Consider the following 27,161-nt stretch of genomic DNA (forward strand, 5'->3'; position numbering starts at 1 on the left):
TACATGTCTTGGTTTTGTGTAATATTTTTGATTCCATATGACGGTGGATGTATCAGTGAGTATTATTTAGTCATTAAGGGTGGATTGATACGGGAATTATATGGTTAATGGTAATGATTAAAACATTCCACCCTGAAACCATATAATTGTATGACATCTGATGTGTGTAGTTTTAGTCAGTATTAGAACAAGGACGTTTTGTTCCTTTTTAGTATGTAAGCAGAGTGCAAGTGTGAAACAAATGATAAGAGGAGCTATCAACAGACAAGTTGTACTACTGTGTTCTTTACAGGACTCTGTCTCCACACAACATCTCCACAAAACATTGACTCTCTGAGCAAGGCGTAGTTTAAGATTTGAACTTGTTTGTGTGTGTTATAAAGACTGTTCTAAAATCAAAAATGCAAACATTCTCCTGAATAAACTGTACTAACCTTTTGCATAAGCTGAGTCTTTGCCTATTGAGTAGTGAATGGGATATCAACCAGATTCCTTATTCTATGGCTTCCCTAATGTGTCTAGTGTTACAATACATAGTTTCAGGCTTTTATTTTGAAAAATGAGCCTGAACGACAACATTGCGTCCGTGGTCAGCTGGAGGCTCTGAGTGATTTGTGCGTAATAGACAAATGGTACCATTGTTTCTCTCTTTCCTACTAAGAAGCCACCTGTCCCGGTTTATATATTATCGAATAGATATTTGAAAAACACCTTGAGGATTGATTATAAAAAACGTTTGCCATGTTTCTGTCGATATTATGGATCTAATTTGGAATATTGTTCGGCGTTGTCGTGACCGACAACCTGGTTTCCGGTGGATTTCTCAACTAAGCGTGAAGTACAAACGGAGGTATTTCGGCTATAAAAACAATCTTTATGGTACAAAATGAACATTTGCTGTCTAACTGGGAGTCTCGTGAGTGAAAACATCCAAAGCTCATTAAAGGTAAACGATTTAATTTGATTGCTTTTCTGATTTTCGTGACCAAGCTGCCTGCTGCTAGCTAGGCATAATGCTATGCTAGGCTATCGATAAACTTACACAAATGCTTGTCTTGCTTTGGCTGTAAAGCATAACTTCAAAATCTGAGATGACAGGGTGATTAACAGAAGGCTAAGCTATGTTTCAATATTTCATATTTTCTAGTAATATTTTTTGTCCGTTGCGTTATGCTAATTAGTGTCAGGTGATGACAATTCTCCCGGCTCCGGGAGAGGGAGTTAAGAGGTTAAGCCTCAATCTCAAACATTGGAGCAACCACTTGCTTCCTCCACGCCACTGTTTTTTTACACCATTTTATAACTTTAAAGAATTCCTCAAAGAGAAATACTATTGCTGCTACTAATAATAGTTCATAGGATCATTATTGTTATTGCTGAAGGAATCCTATTTAATCAATATTTTTGGGTCGTAGTGATGTGTCGTTCAGGGTAACAAAATAGTCATACAGTATAACACCAGTATTTTATATTAAAGTACAATAACTTTGTTTTGCTGACTTAGAGACAAAAACAACTCTCAAAGGATGAAGTGAAAGATTGAAAAAAATTATAAAATCTTGGACAGTGTAATGCAAAGTCTTTGTAAAAAACCTTCAACAAATTTGGAGTTGTACCTATTATACACCAAATATGTGGTTTTCAAAATAAAATAGTTTCATTATACATTATACTGTGTTATACTGAATTACATTTTACTAGGGTGCATTCATATGAACCACAATAAAAATGAATTATTGGCTTTATTCTTGAACATAAATATTATAACAGCATAGGTGACACTCCAATGAACATAAAAACAAACCTTTTAGAGAATTGTAATTGCGGTTTTATTTTTGCTACTTTGTAAACATACGTCTTTGACCCATATTCCAAATTCCTGAGACACCCAAAGGGAGTGGGGTTATGGCCAGGGTCACCATTGTGCCGCGCCCCTAGAGCAATTAGGGTTAAGTGCCTTGCTCAAGGGCACAGCGACAGATTTTCACCTAGTCGGCTCCGGTATTCGAACCAGCAACCTTTATGATCTAACCTCGAGGCTACCTGCCACTTTTTTTTTTTTGCAAAACGTTTTGCTACTACAGTGTGCACTAATTAATACAACCCTACATTCTCATTGACCTAACGCAGCCTACATACTGTATCATGTATATTAGCTCTGATTAGTCTGTTTAGATCTGGTATCCATGGTTTACTATATCAACAGCACCGCCCAAATGCAACTACCTACTTCAATACTTCTGACATGAGTAGACATAGTACTGCAACAATTAATAACTGTAAACGTCATCTATAAACTTGGCAATACAGGTAGTCAGATCAAAGTTGGTTAATGACGCAGCAGTCCAGAACACACACACACAAATGCCATATTGTGGTATGGCACACACGCACTCTTCAATATAATTAGTGTGTTGTACTGTGTATACATACTGCCTTCTTTCAAGAGCTTGCCTGGCGGGACCTCCAACAACTGTTATGGTACCATTGTCCCCCTGAAGATGATGCATTTCAAACAGCGAGTCCCTTGCTGGAAAATAACATACATATGAACATCAGTCATTAGACTGAAGCGGAATCAGATGAATGGTATTAAATACAAACACATCGTTTACAGGTGTTTGAAGCCATTCCATTTGCTCCGTTCTGGTCATTATTATGAGCCGTTCTTCCCCTCAGCAGCCTCCTGTGATTAAGGTCTATGGTTCGTACGTACCAGTGCTTATGGCATCTGAAATGCTGAGATCTTTTAAACAGATTGATTAAAAATGATACACATGCATGCACTGTAAAAAAAATATCTACTGTACCAGCAAAAAGTTTGGACACCTATTTATTCATGTAAAATATATATAATAATAAATGTAATATCTATATTTAATAATAAATGTAATATATATATGTATAGCTCAAAAAAATAAAGGGAACACTTAAACACCACAATGTAACTCCAAGTCAATCACACTTCTGTGAAATCAAACTGTCCACTTAGGAAACAACACTGATTGACAATAAATGTCACATGCTGTTGTGCAAATGGAATAGACAACAGGTTGAAATTATAGGCAATTAGCAAGACACCCCCAATAAAGGAGTGGTTCTGCAGGTGGTGACCACAGACCACGTCTCAGTTCCTATGCTTCTTGGCTGATGTTTTGGTCACTTTTGAATGCTGGCGGTGCTGTCACTCGTGGTAGACAGAGTCTACAACCTACACAAGTGGCTCAGGTAGTGCAGCTCATCCAGGATGGCACATCAATGCGAGCTGTGGCAAGAAGATTTGCTGTGTCTGTCAGCGTAGTGTCCTGAGCATGGAGGCACTACCAGGAGACAGGCCAGTACATCAGGAGATGTGGAGGAGGCCGTAGGAGGGCAACAACCCAGCAGCAGGACCGCTACCTCTGCCTTTGTGCAAGGAGGAGCACTGTCAGAGCCCTGTAAAATGACCTCCAGCAGGCCACAAATGCGCATTTGTCTGCTCAAACGGTCAGAAACAGACTCCATGAGGGTGGTAGAGGGCCCGACGTCCACAGGTGGGCGTTGTGCTTACAGCCCAACACCGTGCAGGACATTTTTCATTTGCCAGAGAACACCAAGATTGGCAAATTCGCCACTGGTGCCCTGTGCTCTTCACAGATGAAAGCAGGTTCACACTGAGCACATGTGACAGACGTGACAGAGTCTGGAGACGCCGTGGAGAACGTTCTGCTGCCTGCAACATCCTCCAGCATGACCGGTTTGGCGGTGGGTCAGTCATGGTGTGGGGTGGCATTTCTTTGGGGGGCTGCACAGCCCTCCATGTGCTCGCCAGAGGTAGCCTGACTGCCATTAGGTACCGAGATGAGATCCTCAGACCCCTTGTGAGACCATATGCTGGTGCGGTTGGCCCTGGGTTCCTCCTAATGCAAGACAATGCTAGACCTCATGTGGCTGGAGTGTGTCAGCAGTTCCTGCAAGAGGAAGGCATTGATGCTATGGACTGGCCGCCCATTCCTCAGACCTGAATCCAATTGAGCACATCTGGGACATCATGTCTCGCTCCATCCACCAACGCCACGCTGCACCACAGACTGTCCAGGAGTTGGCGGATGCTTTAGTCCAGGTCTGGGAGGAAATCCCTCAGGAGACCATCCGCCACCTCATCAGGAGCATGCCCAGGCATTGTAGGGAGGTCATACAGGCACGTGGAGGCCACACGCACTACTGAGCCTCATTTTGACTTGTTTTAAGGACATTACATCAAAGTTGGATCAGCCTGTAGTGTGGTTTTCCATTTTAATTTTGAGTGTGACTCCAAATCCAGACCTCCATGGGTTGATAAATTTGATTTCCATTGATAATTTTTGTGATTTTGTTGTCGGCACATTCAACTATGTAAAGAAAGAAAAAAGTATTTAATAAGAATATTTCATTCATTCATATCTAGGATGTGTTATTTTAGTGTTCCCTTTATTTTTTTGAGCAGTGTATAAACCAATGCATATATTTAATGTGTCCTATGATTAAAAGGACTCCGTGTTCAATGTCTGGCTAATAGTAGTTTCTCTCTCCCATCACATCAACCTGTGTAAATACATTGTGTATATGGTTAGGAGGGCAGATCATTAGACCAGTAAGTGACGTTAAAAGACCACGTTACCACAGAGGGGGCAGTAACTTAAAGGGATAGCTCTGTCTTCAAGGTTAGAAAACTAAAATGTTGGAGGGGGACATGGTGGTGAGTGCTGTGACTGTGGATAATGGAGTGTACACATTACTCTAAGAAGAATGGATTTTATAGATTTGATTTATTTAGATTGTTTTCCGAGTGTGAATGACCAATAAATTGCTTGATTATGCATTTGAAAAGTCCAATAAAAAGCCTACAGTAATGTTACAGAATTAATACACCATAGACAAATAACTGTACTCTTCCAGCCCTGGCTATGTCAAAGAAGATGAAAGTCTTAGTGAAAGATTTATTAAGGTACTGCTACATGGGCCACTTTCAAAGGAAATACTCATATGCCTTCACCACCAGTTATCTAGAACTGGACGAGCGCAGACAGGCAGGCACACCTGATATCAGGAAGTCCAGTTAGTGCATCCAATCAAAGCCCATTGTGTATGTAGTAATATCGTCTAATAATGAATACTTGCGGAGTTGGCATCAGCAGAAACTCCAGCTAGCATTTCTCTATGTAAAATATTCTAATTGGTTAAAGGGGAGGTGCTGTGAGAACTGTGACATTTACATGCGCTAGTGTTACCGCTAGCAGGTAATTAGTCAAACCTCAGGGCTACGCTCCCAATGGCACCGTATTCCCAATATAGTACATTACTTTTGGCCATATCCCTATCGAGTTATGGGCTCTGATCAAAAGCAGTGCACTATAGAGGGAATAGAGTACAATATGGGACTTAGACCAGGGTTATGAAATGCCTTGAAGGCTGGAGTTAGACAGTTTGGGAATACAAAGTTATACGCAGTTGTATATTTATTACAAGTCCATTGTAATAAGTAATATAATTAAATAAATATACAGTACCAGTCAAAAGTTGACACCTACTCACTCAAGAGATTCTTTATTTTTACTATTTTCTACATTGTAGAATAATAGTGAAGACATCACAATGAAATAACACTATGAATACCACTATGAAATAAGACATGGAATCATGTGGTAAGCAAAAAAGTGTTAAATCAAAATATATTTGAGATTCTTCAAAGTAGCCACCCTTTTCCTTGATGACAGCTTTGCACAATCTTGGCATTCTCTCAACCAGCTTCATGAGGTAGTCAGTCACCTGGAATGCATTTCAATTAACAGGTTTGCCTTGATAAAAGTTCAGTTGTGGAATTTCTTTCCTTCTTAATGCGTTTGAGCCAATACATTGTGTTGTGACAACGTATGGGTGGTATACAGAAGATGGTATTTTACCAAATACGGCTAAGTCCATATTATGGCAAGAACAGCTCAAATAAGCAAAGAGAAACAACAGTCCATTACTTTAAGACATGAAGGTCAGTCAATGTAGAAAATGTCAAGAACATTGAAAGTTTCTTCAAGTGCAGTTGCAAAAACTATCAAGCTCTATGATGAAACTGGCAGCGTTACCTCTGCTGCAGAGGATAAGTTCATTAGAGTTACCAGTCTCAGAAATTCTGCAGCGATAACCCAACCCATCCCATCTGGTTTGCGCTTAGTGGGACTATAATTTGTTTTTCAACAAGACAATGACCGAACACACTACCAGGCTGTGTAAGGGCTATTTGACCAAAAGGAGAGTGATGGAGTGTTGCATCAGATGACCTGTCCTCCACAATCCTACCAACTCAAACCAATTGAGATGGTTTGGGATGAGTTGGACCACCGAGTGAAGGAAAAGCAGCTAACAAGTGCACAGCATATGTGGGAACTCCTTCAAGACTGTTGGAAAAGCATTCCAGGTGACACTGGTTGAGAGAATGCCAAGAGTGTGCAAAGCTGTCACCAAGGCAAAGGGTGGCTACTTTGAAGAATCTAAAATATATTTTGATTTGTTTAACACTTTTTTTTGGTTACTACAGGATTCCATATGTGTTATTTCATAGTTTTAATGTCTTCACTATTATTCTACAATGTGAAAAATAGTTAATATAAAAAAACCTTGAATGAGTAGCTGTGTCCAAACTTTTGACTGGTACTGTATATAAAAAATATATGCCATTTAGCAGACATTTTACATACTGGTGGTCCAGGAATCGAACCCACTATCCTGGCGTTGCAAGCGCCATGCTCAACAAACTGAGCTTCAGAGGACCATTGACAAGTAAATTGACTTGACTGACCCTTTTAAACCATCTTCTACCTTCTCATAGCAGAGGTTTAGGCAACTGAATCTGTATAGTACACTGCTTTTGATAGGGCTCTGGTCAAACGTAGTGCACTGAATAGGGAATATGATGCCATTTGGGACAGAAACGCACTATTTTTCCATTGGTTGGCCACACTGACTGAATCTCTGGTCCACTAGCTTCTATAGGAGTTGGACTTCCAGTAGCAGAACTTCTGCCCTGCAAACCCACTATCTGGTCCACTGAAGAAAGCTGGGTTTGGAATCTCTTAAAATAGACTCCCCAGTGGATGTGAAACACATTTTGAAAGAGCGTAATTTTGTTCACAAGTAGTAAGCAAAAGGACAACAAGACTGTATACATGACTTGTACTGTATATTGCGTTTTTGGGTAAACTACAGCATACCTGAAGTCAATGACATCAATCTGCCAATGTATGCTAACCCAATGGAAAGACGAGCAGGGAGATTGAACATACAGTACCTAAACATTTTCTGAAAACTATCGCTTATACGTCCTGGAAAGTGCAACCTCTACCCACCATGCTCTACTCACTTTCCTCTCCCCTCCCCCCTCCCTCTCAACAGGGATTGAACCTTTGCCAGGTTCAGAGTGGGCCACTTGTAGGCCTCTCAGTCACTCGCTGTCTGCCTGTCTCTCTCTGCATCATTACAACAAATTAAGTGACAGGCCATGGAGGGAACGGAATGGGAGAGGAGGGATAATACTTCTGAATTATTCATCCCTTTCTGACATCCCTCCAGCTCGTCCACCCCTCCCTTCTCAGTCTTGCTTTCGCTCGCTCTCTCATTGTCCCTCTCCCTCAGTTTCCCTTTCTCCCACTGTCTCTCATTCTCTTCCCCCCCTCTACACCCCCTTCTTTTTCCCCTCTCTCACACTGTTCCCGTGCAGCGTTGAAGGTCAATGTTCACAGTGATTGAGCCTTAGTCCTGAGGGAGAGGTTTGCCGACTTGTTGTCCTCCATCACACGGCTGCGGTGTAGGCCTACGTGGTGTTCCACACTACCCCCCATCGTCATCTAATCTGAGCTCCACTAAAGGCCATAGGACCCTCACTCGGACATTACTGAGGAAACAATGTGGGAATTTGACAAGCGGGGCCGAAATGATCGATTGAGCAGTAGAGGGAATAGAGAGTATGCAGCTGTGAGGAAAGGAAACGCATGTGAGAGAAAAAAAAGAGAGAAAGTCAGAGAAGAGATGATTGCTGCCAGAGTGAGAGGATGATTCCCAGAGTGAGAGAGAAAAAGAAAGAGATTAAGTATCTGTAAGGTCTCATCACACACCTGCTGTCATGACTTTAATCTCAGGGCCAAGAGGCCACCAGAGCACTGAGCAGCCCTCTTAACAAAACAACAGTGAGCTTAAGACACCTAATGTGCGTTCCTTTCTCAAATATAAATATTTCATCTCCTCTGCACCCGTCAAATGTGCTGTATGCGCAAACACTACCTTGAACTACTTGTAACACCACCTATCAATTCTCCACTGGTCGAAATCCTTAAATCGGATGATTTCAAAATAAACCAAAGGAAAAATGGGAACCATGGGAAAATGATATCTTGAAACATAAAGAATGACTGTAAAAATATTAATACAATTCTGTTAATTTCACAAGGGAGAGAATAATCATTTTAGTAATGAAGCAGGAACAGAAGCTGCTGATTTTGCAGTATTTAAAGGCTGACCCTATATAGTGTGCCACTTCTGACCAGAGCCCTATGGGCCAAAGTACTGCAGCACAATATAGGGTGCCATTTGGGATTTGGCCCAGTCAGGCTGAGGCTGACCTTTAGGCAGTGTTTACCTCCTGCCTGCCCTCATCATAGAGCCTGTTAATTAACAAGGACAAACCTGCAGAGTCAGGAAATCAGGTGGAGAAAGCGAGGGAAGATGGGGAGGGCAGAATGGAGACAGGGGATGGAAAAGGAGGGAGAAAGGGGAAAAAGAGGGAGGAGAAAAAGTGAAAGGTGAATAGCGTAGAGGAGGAGAAGGAAAGAGGGATGAGTGATAAAGGTGAAATGTGGCATTGAGAAAATGTAGAAGGAAGGGAAGTGATAGAGAAACTGAGAAACTGAAAAAGAGGAGAGAAGAAATGGAGGAAGGGTTGGGTTGAGAAAATTAGTTGAGCAATAATACGAAACAGAAAGAAATGGAGTAACACTGCGAATAACAGTTCACAGGGACGCAGAATATAATGTGTGGCAGTCACCTGTGTCATTAAAACAGACATTACATTTAATTATTGGTCATATTGTACACTGTATAATACACACATGCATATTCACAACAAAACACTCACATGAAGACAAAAACGCCATGCAATGCGTGCACACGCGTGTAACACACACACACACACACACACACACAGAGAGAGAGAGAAAAGGCCCCTGCTTAGTGCAGGCAGGCCGACCAGGCCTTATAAATACAGGCCTATATTATGCATTTGTTTTAGTCCAGTCTCCATGGTGAGGTTTCCCCACATGTTTATAGAAGCTGCAGTTATAAATTAAAATGGTCGTAACACTTAAGCAGCCAGGCCTTCCACCACGCTGCTGGCCGGGTACAGCCAGAGAGAGAGCGAGCGACAGGGTCCTTGGACCTGGGACTTCCCAGGAACAAGAACAAGGGCTTCCTTGGATCTGTGGAGTGTGTGTGTGTGTGTGTGTGTCACTATATTAGGGTAGATTAGTCTAGCTAGCACTATGTCAATGAGTGCAGTGGTGGTTGACGTGGGGGCAACAGGGAGACAAAAGCAAGTGGAGAGTGCGTGTGCGCTGTATAGGTGACCGGTCACCATCAGTATAGGTGACCGGTCACCATCAGGACTAGAAAACTGTTTACCTTCTATAAGAGCAACTAAATGAGTTAGATGTAGGATCTTACATTTGACCAGTTTCATCACAGGTCTAAAATAATCCTGCAGCAGGAGGATTTTATTATTTAAAAAGTGATCTTTTCTAATAGGCTGCAGTAGACTATAGTTTGTGATGTAGTGCGACAAAGAGAACTGTGGGTTTTCCAACCAGCTCTCACAGTCTCACATCAGAATTAGACGTTCATCCAGGTTTCTCAAATGTCACATTTCAAAGTTGTTGGAAACATAAAATGTCGAAGTGTTTAAGGTTAAGTTTAGGTATATTAACTTAACCCTAACATAAAAAAGGTATTAACATTAACTCCACAAACTCCAAAAGATTAGGGTGAGGGTTAAGGTTTGGGATAGGCTTAAAACCAAAATCTCAAAAACAACTTTCTATTGCTGGATTCGAACTTAGAACTTTTTGAAATCAGAGGCAGATGCTTACCAAAACCTACTTTTTTTCACCTTTATTTAACCAGGTAGGCTAGTTGAGAACAAGTTCATTTACAACTGCAACCTGGCCAAGGTAAAGCAAAGCAGTGCGACACAAACAACAGTCACACATGGAATAAACAAACATAGATTTTTTTCTATTGTATTATTGACTATGTACAGTGTGTGCAAACTTGAAGGTAAGAGCACTCACTGTTGCCCCTAGTAACTGGTTTCTATGCAATCTCCCGACATGGATGGATGTTTAATACAGACTTATATCACAGGTGATCTGACTGGGGTTTTCAGTGAATTTATGTTAATCACAAGTGAAGGTGTTTTAAGGGAGTATGCGAGCACACTCGTTCGGTTAGGCGCAGGCCGAACTGAAACATGCTGACGCCTTTAGGCATTTAGGTTAGCAGTGTGGTTAAGATTAGGTTTAAAAACAGATTTTATGCTAGTTACCATAACAGAGCTGCCTGCAGGGCATTCTCGCTGCTCTTCGTGAAACACTGGTGGTGCTGGGGTCAACTGACTGACTGACTGGTCATAGTGGTGTGGGTCATGAGTTACGTTCATAACCTCAAAACTGGAGCAAACCGTTTAGAGTGGTTTCAGTGTTTCCAAAATGAACAGGTCAGAACCATTGAAAGCACTTTGCAAGCGCAAACACTTTTTCAGCAGGTCAGTATTTTTAGTAACAGACGCTTGCACACAGACCATTTTTTATTTGGGGGGGGGGGGGGGGGGGGGTTAGGGACACAATGTGAAATAGATGGAATTAAAGGGGCCCATAATGTGTTGCGAAATAGTGCTGGTGTAATAGTATGAGGTGTTGGAGAGAGATGTGTTGATGGTTACAGCATGCCAGCTCTCTCTCACAGTACCACCAGTTACGGAAGATGACAGTATCCACAAACCAGAGAACACACTCTAGCTCTTTGTCTATAAACAGGATTTAACACTCACAGGCACAGCGCTGCCTTAACCTTTTAACTGGGTGACGCGTCAGAAGACCCTCTGTCCCAAATGGCACCCTATTCCCTATATAGTGCAGTACTTTTGACCAGGGCCCATAGTTGTGCAGTATGTAGGGAATAGGGTGCCATTTGGGACAAAACCGCCCTCAACAGGACACTGCGTTTCCCGGTAGGACTGCCATTGTGCGTAGAGCTTTTCTGGCAGTCTTCAACGCCACCGTCCTAACGGTCCCCCCTCCACAGGACCTGCCAGGTTTGACTGTCCACTGTAACGCTTACTTAACCCCTGTAGGTCTAAGACCTTAGTAGATATTGCAATCTAAGCAAACATATGGAATTGTTTTAATAAGATGGTCATAAAATGGATCATTGTACATTAAGGGTCAGGTCAAAGAACTCTACTTTCATGTCGTCCAACAAAACGTCTGGAGTTTGCTAAACGGCATTGGCACTTGGATTGGAACTAGTGTTTTGGTCAGATGTCATGAAAATAGAGCTTTGGCCATGCACACCAGTGGTGGGTTTGGCATTGAAAACAGAAGCACATGCAGAAAAGTACCTCATACCTACTGTACAATATGGTGGTGCACCTTTGATGTTACAGGGCTACTTTGCTTCCACTGGTCCGGAGGCCCTTGTTAAGGTCAACGGCATCATGAACTTTACCCAGTACCAGGACATTTTAGCCAAAAACCCGGTTGCCTCTGCCACGAGGTTGAAACTTGGTCGCAAGTGGATCTTGCAAGCACACATCCACAGAAATTGGCCACAACATCAACATTTTGCAATGGCCATCTCAGTCTCCAAACTTGAACCCCATTGAAAACCTGTGGTTTGAATTGACGAGGGCAGTCCATAAGCTCAGTTTAAGGATCTGGAAGGATTCTGTGTGAAGGAATGGTCTAAAATCCCTCCCAATGTGTTCTCTAACTCATAAAACGTTTTAGAAAAAAGGCTCAGTTCCATTATCTTAGTAAGGGGAGGTACTGAAAGGTATTGAAAAACAGGTGTTAATCTTTTTGACCCCTACCTTTGAGATAAAAAAATATTTTACTTCTTAAAAACTTCTTATGGCTGAGATCCCGTTACAGGGAGCGATATAACAACAACCAGTGAAAGTACAGGGCACCATATTCAAAAGAAAATAAATCTCATAATTAAAATTCCTCAAACATACATGTATTTTATATCGTTTTTAAAGGTAGTCTTGTTGTTAATCCCACCACAGTGTCCGATTTCAAATAGGATTTACGGGGAAAGCACCACAAACTATTGTTAGGTCACCAACAACTCACTAAAATACACAGCCAATTTTACCAGCCAAAGAGGGAGAGAGAGAAAAAGCACAAAGAGATAAAATTTATCACTAACCTTCGATAATTTTCAGATGACACTCATAGGACTTCATGTTACACAATACATGCATGTTTTGTTTGATAAGGTTCATATTTATATCAGAATATCTGAGTTTACATTGGCGTATTAGATTCACTAGTTCCAAAAACATCCAGTGATTTTGCATAGCCACATCATTCAACATAAATACTCATCATAAATGTAGATGATAATACAAGTTATACACATGGAATTATAGATATACCTCTCCTTAATGCAACCGCTGTATCAGATTTTTTTTTAAACTTTGCGGAAAAAGAAACCCATGCAATAATCTGAGACGGCACTCAGAAGTAAAAACACCACAGCCGCAAAGATGGCGTCAACATAAACAAGAAATTACATGATAAATATTCCCTTACCTTTGATGATCTACATCAGAAAGCACTCCAGGAATCCCAGGTCCACAATAAATGTTTGTTTTGTTTGAAAATGTCCGTTATTTATGTCCAAATACCTTCTTTTGTTAGCGCGTTTGGTATACATATCCAAACGCTAATTCTGGTCAGTGTTATATCGGACAAAAACTTCAAAAAGTGATATTACCGGTCTAAGAAACATTTCAAACTAAGTACAGAATCAATCATTAGGATGTTTTTAACATATAGCTTCAATAAAGTTCCAACCGGAGTACTCCTTCTTGCCTTCGTGAGCAATGGAACACAAGTGACTACCACGAGGAAAAAACATGATCAGAAAATGGCTGACTGCCAGACACCTGACTGATTCTGTTATCATTCACTCCCACAACATCATAGAAGTCTCATTATAATTTCTATTGATGGTTGACACCTAGTGGAACCCCTAGGCAGTGCAACATCATTCATATCTCAAGGGGATTTCATTGGGGACTCTGGTGAATACATACAAAGCTCAGATTTCAGACTTCCTGTTTTGATTTCAACTCAGGATTTTGCCTGCCATATGAGTTCTGTTATACTCACAGACATCATTCAAACAGTTTTAGAAACTTTAGGTGTTTCCTATCCAATACTAATAATAAAATGCATATATTAGAAACTGAGACTGAGGAGCAGGCCGTTTACTTTAGGCACCTTATTAATCCAAGCTACTCAATACTGCCCCCCAGCCATAAAAAGTTAAACAAAATCTTTGAGCAATTGCATTTAGTATAAAATAATAAGTTTATATTTAAATTTGAGCATAATATAGCTCAGTATTTGAATTATACTGAACAAAAATAAATGCATGCAACAATCTAACATTTTACTGAGTTAGTTCATATGAGTAAATCAGTCAATTGAAATCCAAATCAAAAGTAACAGTATCTGGTGTGGCCACCAGCTGCATTACTTAATGCAGTGCATCTCCTCCTCATGGACTGCACCAGATTTGACAGTTCTTGCTGTGAGATGTTACCCCACTCTTCCACCAAGACACCTGCAAGTTCCTGGACATTTCTGGGGGGGGGGGGGGGCTCTAGCCCTCAACCTCCGATCCAACACGTCCCAGACGTGCTCAATGGGATTGAGATCCGGGCTCGTCACTGACCACGGCAGAACACTGACATTCCGGTCTTGCAGGAAATCAGCCATACTGCTCGTTCTGTGCGTGGTGGCATTGTCATGCTGGAGGATCAAGTCAGGATGAGCCTGCTCCAGAGTTCAAGCCTCGGTGGAACGCTCAATCCGTCGATGATAAAACGCGAATCCGACCATCACCCTGGTGAGACAAAACCGCGACTCGTCAGTGAAGAGCAAGTTTTGCCAGTCCTGTCTGGTCCAGAGACGGTGGGTTTGTGTCGATAGGTAACGTTTTTGCCGGTGCTGTCTGGTGAGGACCTGCCTTAAAACAGGCCTACAATCCCTCAGTCCAGCCTCTCTCAGCCCATTGCGGACAGTCTGAGCACTCATGGGATTGTGTGTTCCTGGTGTAACTCGGGCAGTTGTTGTTCCCATCCTGTACCTGTCCCGCAGGTGTGATGTTCGGATGTACCGATCCTGTGCAGGTGTTGTTACACATGGTCTGCCACTGCGAGGACGATCAGCTGTCCGTCCTGTAGTGCTGTCTTAGGTGTCTCAGTACGGATATTGCAATTTATGGCCACATCTGCAGTCCTCATGCCTGATTGCAGCATGCCTAAGGCACGTTCACGCAGATGAGCAGGGACCCTGGGCATCTTTCTTTTGGTGTTTTTCCAGACACAGTAGAAAGGCCTCTTTAGTGTCCTAAGTGTCTTTTCATAACTGAGACCTTAATTGCCTACCGTCTGTAAGCTGTTAGTGTCTTGATGACCGTTCCACAGGTGCATGGGAAACAGTGTTTAAACCCTTTACAATGAAGATCTGTGAAGTTATTTGTATTTTTACAAATTATCTTTCAAAGACAGGGTCCTGAAAAAAGGACGTTTATTTTTTTGCTGAGTTTACATATACTGTTCAAAAAAGTTTAGGGTCACTTAGAAATGTCCTTGTTTTTGAAAGAAAAGCACATTTTTGGCCATTAAAATAACATCAAATTGATCAGAAATACAGTGTAGACATCGTTAATGTTGTAAATGACTTTTGTTGCGCGAAACGGCAGATTTATGGAATATCTATAAAGGCGTACAGAGGCTCATTATCAGCAACCATCACTCCTGTGTTCCAATGGCACGTTGTTAACTAATCCAAGTTAATCTTTTTAAAAAGGCTAATTGATCATTAGAAAACCCTTTTGCAATTATGTTAGCACAGCTGAAAACTGTTGTTCTGATTAAAGAAGCAATAAAACTGTCCTTCTTTAGACTCGTTGAGTATCTGGAGCATCAGCATTTGTGGGTTTGATTACAGGGTCAAAATGTCCAGAAACAAAGAACTTTCTTCTGAAACTCGTCAGTCTATTCTTGTTCTAAGAAATGAAGGCAATTCCATGAGAGAAATTGAAGATCTCGTACAACGCTGTGTACAACTCCCTTCACAGAACAGTGCAAACCAGCTCTAACCAGAATAGAAAGAGGAGTGGGAGGCCCTGGTGCACAACTGAGCAAGAGGACAAGTACACGAGTGTGTCTAGTTTGAGAAACAGACGCCTCACAAGTCCTCAACTGGCAGCTTCATTAAACAGTGCCCGCAAAACACCAGTCTCAACGTCAACAGTGAAGAGGTGACTCCAGAATGCTGGCCTTCTAGGCAGAGTTTCGCTGCCCAGTGTCTGTGTTCTTTTGCCCATCTTGATCTTTTCTTTTTATTGGCCAGTCTGAAATATGGCTTTTTCTTTGCAACCTGCCTGAAGGCCAGCATCCCGGAGTCACCTCTTCACTGTTGAGACCGGTGTTTTTCTTTCAAAAACAAGGAAATGTCTAAGTATCCCCAAACTTTTGAAAAGTAGTATGTATGCATGTATGTATAAATAACACACACACACACACACACACACACACACACACACACACACACACACACACACACACACACTAAAGTGTTTTGCTTTATTTTTACTATTTTCTACATTGTAGAATAATTGTGAAGACATCAAAACTATGAAATAACACATACGGAATCATGTCGTAACCAAAAAAAAGTGTTAAACATATCAAAATATTTTATACTTGAGATTCTTTAAAGTAGCCACCCTATGCATTGATGACAGCTTTGCACTCTCTTTGCATCCACTCCAAGCGGGCTGTCATGTGTCTTTTACTGAGGTGTGGCTTCCGTCTGGCCACTCTACCATAAAGGCCTGATTGGTGGAGTGCTGTAGAGATGGTTGTCCTTCTGGAAGGTTCTCCAATCTCCACAGAAGAAGTCTGGAGCTCTGTCAGAGTGACCATCGGACATTGGTCATCTTCCAGACCAAGGCCCTTCTCCCCCGATTGCTCAGTTTGGCCTGGCGGCCAGTGTGGTAGCAGAATCAGAATTATTTAGGATTGATAAATAAGATGTTTTATTCATTTTTATAGTATGCTTATGTGAGAAAAGTTACTTGGGCCCAGAGAGGGGAGAGGTCGGCTTGGTCTTATCTGTGAATGTGTCTAACTATTCCTAAACCATGTGAAGAGATGGTGTGATTAATGTGAAACCAGTTAGGTGGCTCCACAATGTATGTGTGCCAGTCATTCCTCTCTGTAAGCTTGTCCAGGAGGGGTTGTATTTTTTATGGGAGTATCTAGAAATTGACAATTGATATATGCCATTGGATGAGGTAATGTTTTGGTCATAAATGGTACCAAGAATGAGATAAGAACTTTGTCTAAGAGGGCAAACTGAAGGATAATTTATAGCTAATGCTGTCTGGCTATAGGATACTCTTTTTTCTGGTAAAAGGTTCTTTGTGTAATGGTCCTAAGATCTGTTATTTGTCATGCGAGTTTAGATGGGTGTGTCTCTGCTATAAAGGATCTCAGTTGCCATTATGTTGACACTCTCAGAGAATTCATTTATGGACACTGAATTGATCTGAGAGACACAGGGCTATGGTGAAGCTCATATAATTAAAGATGGACTTTATGATAACTCTGACTTGTGTGTGGTTGCTCTCTCATGATTTGGTAATACAGGAAATTTCCACGACACCAGCTATAGGAAGAGTCTTGGTGGTTAAAAACTTCTTCCATTTAAGAATGATGGAGTCCATGGTGTTCTTGGAGACCTTCAATGCTGCAGACATTTTTTGGTACCCTTCCACAGATCTCTACGGACAGTTCCTTTGACCTCATGGCTTGCACGGTCAACTGTGGGACCTTATATAGACAGGTTTGTGCATTTCCCAAGTCATGTCCAATCAAATTCTAGAAAACATCTCAAGGACGATCAATGAAAACAGGATGCACTAGAGCTCAATTTCAAGTCTCATAGCCAAGGGTCTGAACACTTCTGTAAATAAGGTATTTCTGTTTTTTATACATTCTAAAAACCTGTTCTCGTTTTGTCATTATGGAGTAGTGTGTGTAGATTGATGAGTTTTTATTGAATCAATTTTAGAATAAGGCCGTAACGTAACATGTGGAAAAAGTCAAGGGGTCTGAATTGTTTCCGAATGCACTTTACCATTTTCACAGATAAGAGTTTCCCAGACAAACAGATGGGGTCGTTTGAGGAGCTGATACTGATATTTCTGCTTTAAAAATGTGTATGATAAAGAAGAACATGATTGTTATTCCATCAGGCTAAATAAAGCTGCAGCCTTGACCAATGACCCAGAAGAGATGAGGTAAACACCCCCTCTCACATACACACGCACGACCAGACATACAGGCTTACATGAGTCGACACACACATGGCCTGTCCTGGGTGAAAGTGAGCCCTGGGCTCTGTGGTGAGGCATAGATGGATCTGTCATCATTGGGGGGAAATCAAACCCTACAGGTCTTCCCTAGGACAGACATCTTGTACCCATGGGGACCAATTCTGCCCTGAAAGGGAAAATAAGTATAGCATCTCCTGCTCACCTCACCATCCGCCTCAGAATCCCCCTCCTACTGGAGGACTAAGCACAGCTACATCCATCTTTATCTTGCTCTCTGTTTATATCTACCTCTCCATCCACAACCATTTCTAACTCTCCTTCTCGCTCCCATAATCACACACTCTCCCTGAAATGCCTCATCTTTCCTTCACTCTTGAAAATTTTCCTTGATTTTACCTGCTTTTTATCCCCAATTGCCATCTCGTCTCATCGCTGCATCTCCCCAACGGACATGGGAGGCGAAGATCGAGTCCTAGGTCCTCCGAACATGACCTGCCAAACCGTGCTTCTTAACATCCGCCCACTTAACCCGGAAGCCAGCCGCACCAATGTGTTGGAGGAAAAAACGTTCACCTGACTACCAAGGTCAGCCTGCACGTGCCCGGCCACAAGGAGTCGCTAGAACACGATGGGCCAAGTAAAGCCCTCATGGCAAAACCCTCCCCTAACCCGGAGGGCGCTGGGCCAATTGTGCTCCGCCCCATGGGACTCCCAATCGCGGCCAGTTGTGATCTTGCCCGTGATCGAACCTGGGTCTATAGTGACACCTCTAGCACTGCGATGCAGTGCCTTAGACCACTGTACCCACTCGGGAGGCCTCCCTTCACTATTTTCATTCCAATGTCATCCTCTACATCAATCCCTCTCTAGCGTCGTCCCGTCACAAATATTTACCCGTCTTTCTCTTTTTCCATCCAAGTCTCACTTCCCTCTCAAAATATTATTCTCTCTCTGCATCTGTCCCCTCGCTTCCAGTCACACCTCTGTACTAGCTGGTTGTGCTGGCCGCTCCGAAAAGGGGCTTTGACAGTTGCTGCAGATATCTGACAGGCCATCGAAAGAGACGTCAAGCACATGACAGAGACCCACGGCTGGACAGACAGGCAGGGAGAGGGGGACAAGGGGGAAGCAGGGTAGAGGAGAGAGGAAGTGATACACTTCGATAGAGAGGGATGAGAGAATGAGAGACCGACAGAGACACCTCAAAAGCTCAGAAGTTAAGCTCACAGAACCCTTCCCAGTCCAGTAGAATAACACCCCCTCGATTCAGATCAGAGGAACACAAACCAGACCTGATCCAATCCAGTTACGCTCACCCTAATCTCATTAGCCACTCAATTACATAATTATTGTTTCCTTCACATGAGCGGTATGTAAAAATAACAAACTGTGCTCCTTTATCAAAGGGGTAGTGTGCAGAGCTGCTGGAATAGTGTCAGTCTCCCAGGCTGGGTTCCACATGGCACTCTATTCCCTATGTCCCCATAGGGCTCTGGTTAAAAGCAGTGCACTATGGAGAATAAAGTGCTATTAGGAATACACTCCCTGTCCCAGCCCTTCACAGCAGGGCATAATTAGGCCTAATGAAGACAGAGGTTTAGCGAGGGAGAGCAACAGAGAGATGGGATGGATTTGGAGAGAGGGGGGTTTACAGATGGGGAGAGGGAGTGAGAGGGGGAGATGGGGTTAGAGAAGGGAGAGAGCGAGAGGGGTTTAGAGAGGGGGGGAATAGAGAGGGAGCCCGAGAGAGGGGATGAGAGGGGTGAGAGGGGCTTACAGAGCGAGAGAGAGATTGAGAGAGAGAGGTTACAGTGGCAGAATACCTGACCACTGTGACTGACCCAAAATGAAGGAAAGCTTTTAACTATGTACAGACCGACAGTGAGCAAAGCCTTGCTATTGAGAAAGGCCACTGAAGGCAGACCTGGCTCTCAAGAGAAGGCAGGCTATGTGCACACTGCTCACACAATGAGGTGGAAACTGAACTGCACTTCCTAACCTCCTGCCAAATGTATGACCATAGAGACACATATTTCCCTCATTACACAGAACTACAAAGAATTTGAAAACAAATCCAATTTTGATAAACTCCCATATCTACTGGGTGAAATACCACAGTGTGCAATTACAGCAGCAATATTTGTGACCGGTTGCCACAAGAAAAGGGCAACCAGTGAACAAACACCATTGTAAATACAACCTATATTTATGTTTATTGATTTTCCCTTTTGTAACTATTTGCACATTATTACAACACTGGATATATGCATAATATGACATTTGAAATGTCTTTATTCTTTTGGAACTTTTTTGTTAATTATCTATTTCACTTGCTTTGGCAATGTGAACACATGTTTCCCATGCCAATAAAGCCCTTGAATTGAGAAGAGAGGAGAGAGATGTAGGGGATGGTGAGGGAGACTTGGCTTTGTTGTCCTCACACCATTTACATTCTAAGAACTCTGCCAGTTTCAGGTATTTCAACCCAGCCTTCTCTAAACACCTCTACTGTCCTGAACTTTCTGGCCTCCCCAGTTTCTCAGTTCAATTCAAAACATCCTTTCATTCCTTACTCAATTCACGTATCTGAGAGACACAGAGACTAAGGCGAGAATGGCCGTCGAGGGAGAGTAAGAGCTCAGTTTGCCTTGCCCTCAGCTGGCTCATGTCATTGGTTACCTTGTAAAACCTGTTGTCTGTCTCTGACCCACAGTAGCATCTCAATTAGCCTCCACTCACAATCTCTGGGCCTGTATTCATAAAGACTCAAAGAGAAGGATGGCTGATCAAGGATCAGTTTTGCTTTACAGATCCTAATGAATACAATTATATGGACAGGGGAGACCTGGGCCTGTATCCACAAAGCGTCTCAGAGTAGGAGTACTGATCTAAGATCAGGTCCAAATAATCTTATTCATTATGATCTTAAAGGCTAAACTGATCCTAGATCAACCCTCCTACTTTGAGAGGCTTTGTGAATACAGGCCCTGGACTCTGAAACCTATTAGAGCTAGACACATACAATCGTCAACCCCTTTCTGAAGCTCCTAGGCCATCTATACTCTCCCTTCTGTTCTGTTGCTCCTAGGCCATCTATACTCTCCCTTCTGTTCTGGTGCTCTTAGGCCATCTATACTCTCCCTTCTGTTCTGTTGCTCCTAGGCCATCTCTACTCTCCCTTCTGTTCCTATAACACAAAGAAATCAATAATAGATGGTGTACTTTCACCCTCCCTCCATAGAATCAATCACTCCCTCTGGTCAGTTCTCTCTTATGCTTCCTTTTCCTGTCCCATCCCACACTGGACAGGAACATTGTGCTCAAGGATCTATGAGTGACTTCCCCACCCCACCCCTAGCTAAAAAGGTTAAGACATTGTTGCCTAACAGCTCCGTTCTGGGCTCTGGCCTGGCACCGAATGGTACATACAGTCCAGTCTGACAGTCGGAGGCTTTTAGACTGTAGTAGCGTCCCAAAATGGCACCCTATTCCCCATTTAGTGCACTATTTTTTTGGACTAGAGCCCTATAGGTCCACCCTATGGGCGCTGGTCAAAAGTAGTGTACTATATAGGGAATAGGGTGCCATTTGGGATGTGAACAAAGTCCCCTGATCCTGAGGGACCCCTGTAGGGAGAGGTGGTCATGTGATCGTCTATATGTGGCATGGGTGGCGGGTGGGAATGGGTGAGGAGTCATAGGTCAGATAGAAGATTGCTAGATGAATCTAATCCAGCTGAATGCCAGGCATCTGACAGGTTGACACCACACAGTTTACCAAGGTCCCTATTCTCCTAACACACATCACACTCTCTTCTTACAAACCCAGACAGCCCAGGCCTGATGTCCTAGGTGTAGGAAGTTGGCTGAAGGGTGACAGAGGTTTCAGGCTTTTAAGTAAGTGAACCTCCCGTTTTAAAATGTGGTACTTAATGGTCTCCAAGACATTTAAACGGAAGCTCGTCAGGCGTATGAATTCACTGTGTGTCTTAGCAACAGTTCAGGGTGGTGAGCATAGGAATTCCTAGGACCAGGTTGTCAGGAAGAGCAGCAGACATCCCAAATAGCACCCTATAATCCCAATATAGTGCACTATAATCCCTATATTTTCACCAGTTCCCAAAAGTAGGGTACTATATAGGGAATAGGGTAAAATTTTGGATGCAGAATCTTTGTAGGTCTTAACGACCCCTTCATATTCTCCCAGGTTCTCACAGGACACATAGCTTTCAGTTCAGCCTCCTCTTCAGTTCTCTCCCAGAGTCCTGCCAGCTCTCTAGTCAAAACGTCACCAGTCTGGAATCTCAATAGAGAGAGAAAGCAAATGTGTGCGCCCAGGTGGTGAAACCAGAGGAACCCTGTGAACGGTGCTGTCTCTGCATCTCTGGTTCAGCTGCTGCAGCGGAAGCTTGAGAGAGAGACTGAAGGGGGGTGTCCAATGAAGAGCTTTTGGGTAGAAGTTGCCCATATGCACAGATCTACGATCAATTTGCCTTCCCCCAAATGCTAGCGTTTGAGAGAAGGGGGACCTGAAGAGGGCGCATGAGGACACTGACATAGTCGAGGGCTACTTCACTTCCTTTCCTATACATGTAACCCTGCACAAAGGGACCCTCTCTAGAAATGAGATCTGCACCAGCTGCTTTCCCATCTTCACAGCTAAGGCCTAATTAAACGATATAGGGATATTAGCACTCAATGTACGCAGCAGCACTGTGTGGCTCAATTCAATTCTGATTGTTTTTTGCTGTTGTATTTATTTAGCCCTCTTACCAGGTAAATTGACTGAGAACACATTCTCATTTACTGCAACGACCTGGGGAATAGTTACGGTCGGTGGGGGGGTTTGAATGAGCCAATTGGAAGCTGGGGAGATTGAGTGTCCATGATGGTATGAGGGGCCAGTTTGGTAATTTAGACAGGACACTGAGGTTAACACCCCTACTCTCACTATAACTACCATGGGATATTCAGTGACCACGGAGAGTCAGGACCGATTAACATCCCAGCCAAAATACAGGACCCTGTTCCCTATCACTGCCCTATAGACCAGAGGAAAGAGTTCCTCCTACTGGCCCTCCAACACCACTTCCAGCAGCATCTGGTCTCCCATCCATGGACCGACCAGGACCGACCCTGCTTAGCTTCAGAGACGAGCAGTGGGATGCAGAGTTGAATGCTGCTGGGTGGTGGCTCCCTAGCACAGCATAATTCCTGTACAGCCATACTGTAGTTATTCTCATGCTATGTGACTATTGTAATTAATAACAAATGCATACCTCAGGGTATAATAACATTGAGGGGGAGATGTGCTCAGTTAGGCAGATACAGCTAATACAATTCATATGAAAACAAACTTACTCAAACCCAAAGTGCATACACACACACACACAGATAAACATGTAGGCAATTGTAGGGATTCGCGCCATATAGAGTACGGTTGATGAGTAGAGCAAGTCAGACTTGGCTAGTGGATTAGTGTGTGTGCGTGTGTGTTAGAATGACAGGAGATGAGCAGGCAGTGGGATGCCTTCAGTCTCAGCTGCGATTCAGGACCTGTGGACAGTGCAGCGCTGGGAAGAGGGGAGGGGGGGGGGGAGCAAGAGCGTAGCAGACAACCCCCTCTCCCGTCTGTAAGAACAGTCCATGAGACACTCGGAGAGCCTGGCATCTGAAACGAAGAACTTCCTCTCGCTCAGCTCTGAGATAGGCTCCACTAATATCAGAGGAATAGCACCAGTACTGACTGAGTACCAGCGAGGAATGATCTTTAAATGGGGGAGAGCCAGGGTTGTGATGGTTCACACAGCAAGCACTGTGTGAGTATATATACACATACATACATACATACATACATACGAGAGACGGCAAAAGAAAGACCACAAGAGAGTGAGGGAAAGCAAGAGGAGTGCCTGCACTAAGGTGTATTGCTGTGTATGTAGGCCTACGTGTCTGTGTGTACAGTAGCATAAGGAAAGAGGAGTGCATTAGAATACGTATCTGTGGTCCTCATTGGGTTTCCCCTCTGGTGTAAACACAGGGTGACACTGGCAGAGACAGCTGGGCTTGTCTAAACAACCCCAGGGTAAAACACTAGGGATGACGGGGCTAGACACTGAGGAGGACACACACACTCCTTCCCCTTAATCAGAGTTATGTCAGAGGAGAGCCTTATACATCAGATACATAGAGTTCTAACTAACATACACTAGAACAAGACAGGACGAGGTGGCTGGCTGGCTGTCTGACTGGAGGACGAGGAGTGGCTGGCTGTCTGACTGGAGGACGAGGAGTGGCTGGCTGTCTGACTGGAGGACGAGGAGTGGCTGGCTGTCTGACTGGAGGACGAGGAGTGGCTGGCTGTCTGACTGGAGGACGAGGAGTGGCTGGCTGTCTGACTGGAGGACGAGGAGTGTCTGTGTCTGACTGGAGGACGAGGAGTGGCTGGCTGTCTGACTGGAGGACGAGGAGAGGGGGTTCTCTGTCCTCACTGACTCCTGACACTGTCTTGTAGCACAGTGTTTCACAATTCCACTAACCCCAACAGCCCAACTCCAGTAAGCCCAAAAGGTGTACTTGTCCAGGGCTACAACAAAAGTGTGTACCATTAGGGGTACTGGAGGACTGGAGTTGTTGTACCGTGACTAGCGTCCCATCCTTGTTATCAGTTGTAAAAATAAAAATAAATTAAAAAGTGTTTTCTGTGAGTTGTTCTGCCCCCATCACACCAAACTCCAAACCCTTACACACCATCATCAAAGAGGTATGAAAGGAAAGCTGAGAGTGGTCACCCTAAATCTTTCTGATCAGAGGATGTCACAGCAGAGCTGTGGTGCGTCTCAATGGAGCTTTGATTATGGTGGAGTAAAAAGCCCCAGATTATGTATGAGTTGCCAAGAGGAGTGTTGTGCCGGGCCCTGTGTAGTTCTGATAAGACCCGAGTTTAGGTCTGGCTCTGGATACAAACACAGTCGTGTTCATTAGCGCACACTGTGGAAAAACATTTCAAAACATTGAGCAATGGAAAATTAAAACAAGCATTTCTTGTTGGACAAGTTATGTTAACTTCCTGTTGCACTCGGTTTTGAACCGTTGCCATGTTTCGTACATAGTGAACACAACCCAGCTGTATGGATTCAGAGTGCTGGGGATGACCTCATCTGTCCCAGTGTTATATGAGGAGTTATTGGATTGGATAGGGCTATGTATATAGTGTAAAGGGAACTCGAAGCAATGACGGATCACATTAAGAGCGGAAAAGATCTTCCCCAAGTTGTAACTCACAGTTAGCAGAGGTTTATTATGGTAAGGAATATTGTGGTTGTCCATAGGCTACACTACTTGCCTTTAAGTTATGGAGAAAAAAAAATCTCCAATAAACTGATTCGTGTTTTGGTGATTCCATTCTGTTTAAGCATTTATTTACTGTCACTAAAAGGCTGCCATAAACTAAACTTGTTCAAAGGAAATGTTATCTTCACACAATTGGACCTACATTACCTAAACCTCACTGTTACCATGGTTACCCCATGGCTATTCAGTCTGGAAAAAAAGACACCCTAAAAAAAGATACAAGAGACACTTAACCAGTTGTCCGTGCTGTTGGTCCTTTTGATGGTAGGAAATTGAGATGAAATATACATAGGAAAGGGTTGTTTCCCGACTTTGAGGAGCAGGTAGGTTCAGTCGTTTGTATGTTCAATCTAACGCATCGCACGTGATGCACAATATGTCAACAACAGCCGAATCGAATGTAACAGCACGTTTCCTGCAATCAACTGAAAGTGTTTGTGAAATTTGCCATCTGATTATGTGGGACAATGTTCGGTCTGTGGTTGGGTTAAACTCAGCCATTGTTTGTCATGTGCAAATTTGCTTCATTATTGAATATATAAAACCGCAAATACACAGACCAGTGTACTGAAAGTCGGGTTAATATAAGGACAAACATTAGCGGACAACAGGTAAAGTAAGTTTAAAAAAATAAAAAATAAATGCAACATTCTGACTAATGGGACTGTTCGTGAATGCTAAGCCTACATGTTAGACACCAGAGTAAATCTTCCACTCTCGGGTTCTAAAAGAGGGTAGGACCTCCAATATGACTACTCCTGGACGGGATGTTGTAGTTTTTTTCAAGGGATTCCATTGCACACTGGCCATAATCGACCACTAAACAACATATTAAGTCAACTAACAATCAGCAAAAAGTGGTAGTTTTTGATCTGAGATGTGTTGACGTACAAAACAAATGCAGTAGGCCTACAAATTATTTCCAATTAACAATGCCGGTTTTGGAGAAATTCAATTATAAAGCCGTTCTATTGGGGATTTCATTAAGTTAAGACAGCGGAAATTGAGTGTGAGGTCCCATGTTGTGATGTATTGCGAACGTGTGAGCTAATTGCCAACAAAGCAACTCCACCTGATGAATTAGGAATGACTCAAATGAAAGCGTGGCATGTGCATTATTCAGGAAGTCATGACAATATACAATTGTTTCAATGCAAATATAAGTAATGTAAAAAATGATATGGCAAAGTAAATATACAAATTCAGCTATTGAAAGTGTAAATCCGCGTGCGCAAATGAGATGACTAGGCCCTACAACATTGTATTGAAAAACAATTAGGGTACTTACATGAACGCATGGTAGATGAATGCCCATCCTCGTGGTCTTTCCAGTACGTTGTACAAGAAGTTCTGAAACTTTCTGTAGCGCTTGCTGGAGGCTGAGGTGGTCGCCCGGGGTCCAAGACGCCCGGGCAGCGGGGTACCGAGGAGCCCGGTGCGGTGAGAAGGGTGCACGCGCTCCGGGGTCGATGGTTCACTCCTCTCCGTATGAACGGCGGTAAGAGCCACAAACTCAACCCGTCTATCGTCGTTAGGTGCGGGGAGAACCAACATTCTAATGCCACCGTTATTTGATGTGGTGCTTAACATGGTTAAAGTATATCTATATAAGTATTACATGTAACGGAATTCAGTTTCAATCACCTATTTAACAGTGAGTCCATATCTACATTGGTGATTTAGTCAACTGAATTCGAAGCCATAATCAGGTTGTCTGCATCGGATAATTACTTGAGACTAAAGACTAATTACAGCGAGTCAATTTCGTCCCTCTAAAAGTCTGGGTCTGGACTTTGAATTTAATTTATCTAAAAATCAAGTCACAGCCATAAAATAAAATTCGCATGGCATTTTGACAAGTGCGGTATGTAAAACCGTAACTTTGAGAAACATTGTTGAAACTCAAATGCAAAGTTGTCAAAGGTATTACGCGATAATTCCAAGGACCGTTAAATCTTGGAACACGAGGTGCAACCGAGTGATGATTACAATATATTTGGGCCGGGGGAACGGTAACTTTATAACCTACCCTATTGATAATTAGTATAGTCGTCCCCACATGCGCATCTTGCTCGAAATTAGCCTATATGGAAAACACTTAAAGCCCGCAAT

At 43.0% G+C, this 27,161-nt stretch overlaps 1 protein-coding gene across 2 annotated transcripts in view; it reads right to left on the minus strand.

Annotated features, from left to right (window-relative positions):
- The window catches only part of LOC110487991 (potassium voltage-gated channel subfamily KQT member 4), a 112,462-nt gene extending 85,667 nt beyond the window's left edge, over window positions 1–26,795 (minus strand). Inside the window, exon 1 of one of the 2 annotated variants that reach the window (XM_036971525.2) lies at window positions 26,338–26,795. In XM_036971525.2, the coding sequence (XP_036827420.2) occupies window positions 26,338–26,639 (302 nt within the window). In that variant the 5' untranslated portion in view covers window positions 26,640–26,795. The remainder of the gene's footprint in view (window positions 1–26,337) is intronic. The other variant, XM_021559927.3, reaches the window with a different exon arrangement.
- Between the last annotated feature and the right edge of the window lie 366 nt (window positions 26,796–27,161).

The sequence above is a fragment of the Oncorhynchus mykiss genome, chromosome 30, assembly GCF_057628025.1.
Source record: "Oncorhynchus mykiss isolate SJ-2025 chromosome 30, ASM5762802v1, whole genome shotgun sequence".
Classification (NCBI taxonomy): domain Eukaryota; kingdom Metazoa; phylum Chordata; class Actinopteri; order Salmoniformes; family Salmonidae; genus Oncorhynchus; species Oncorhynchus mykiss.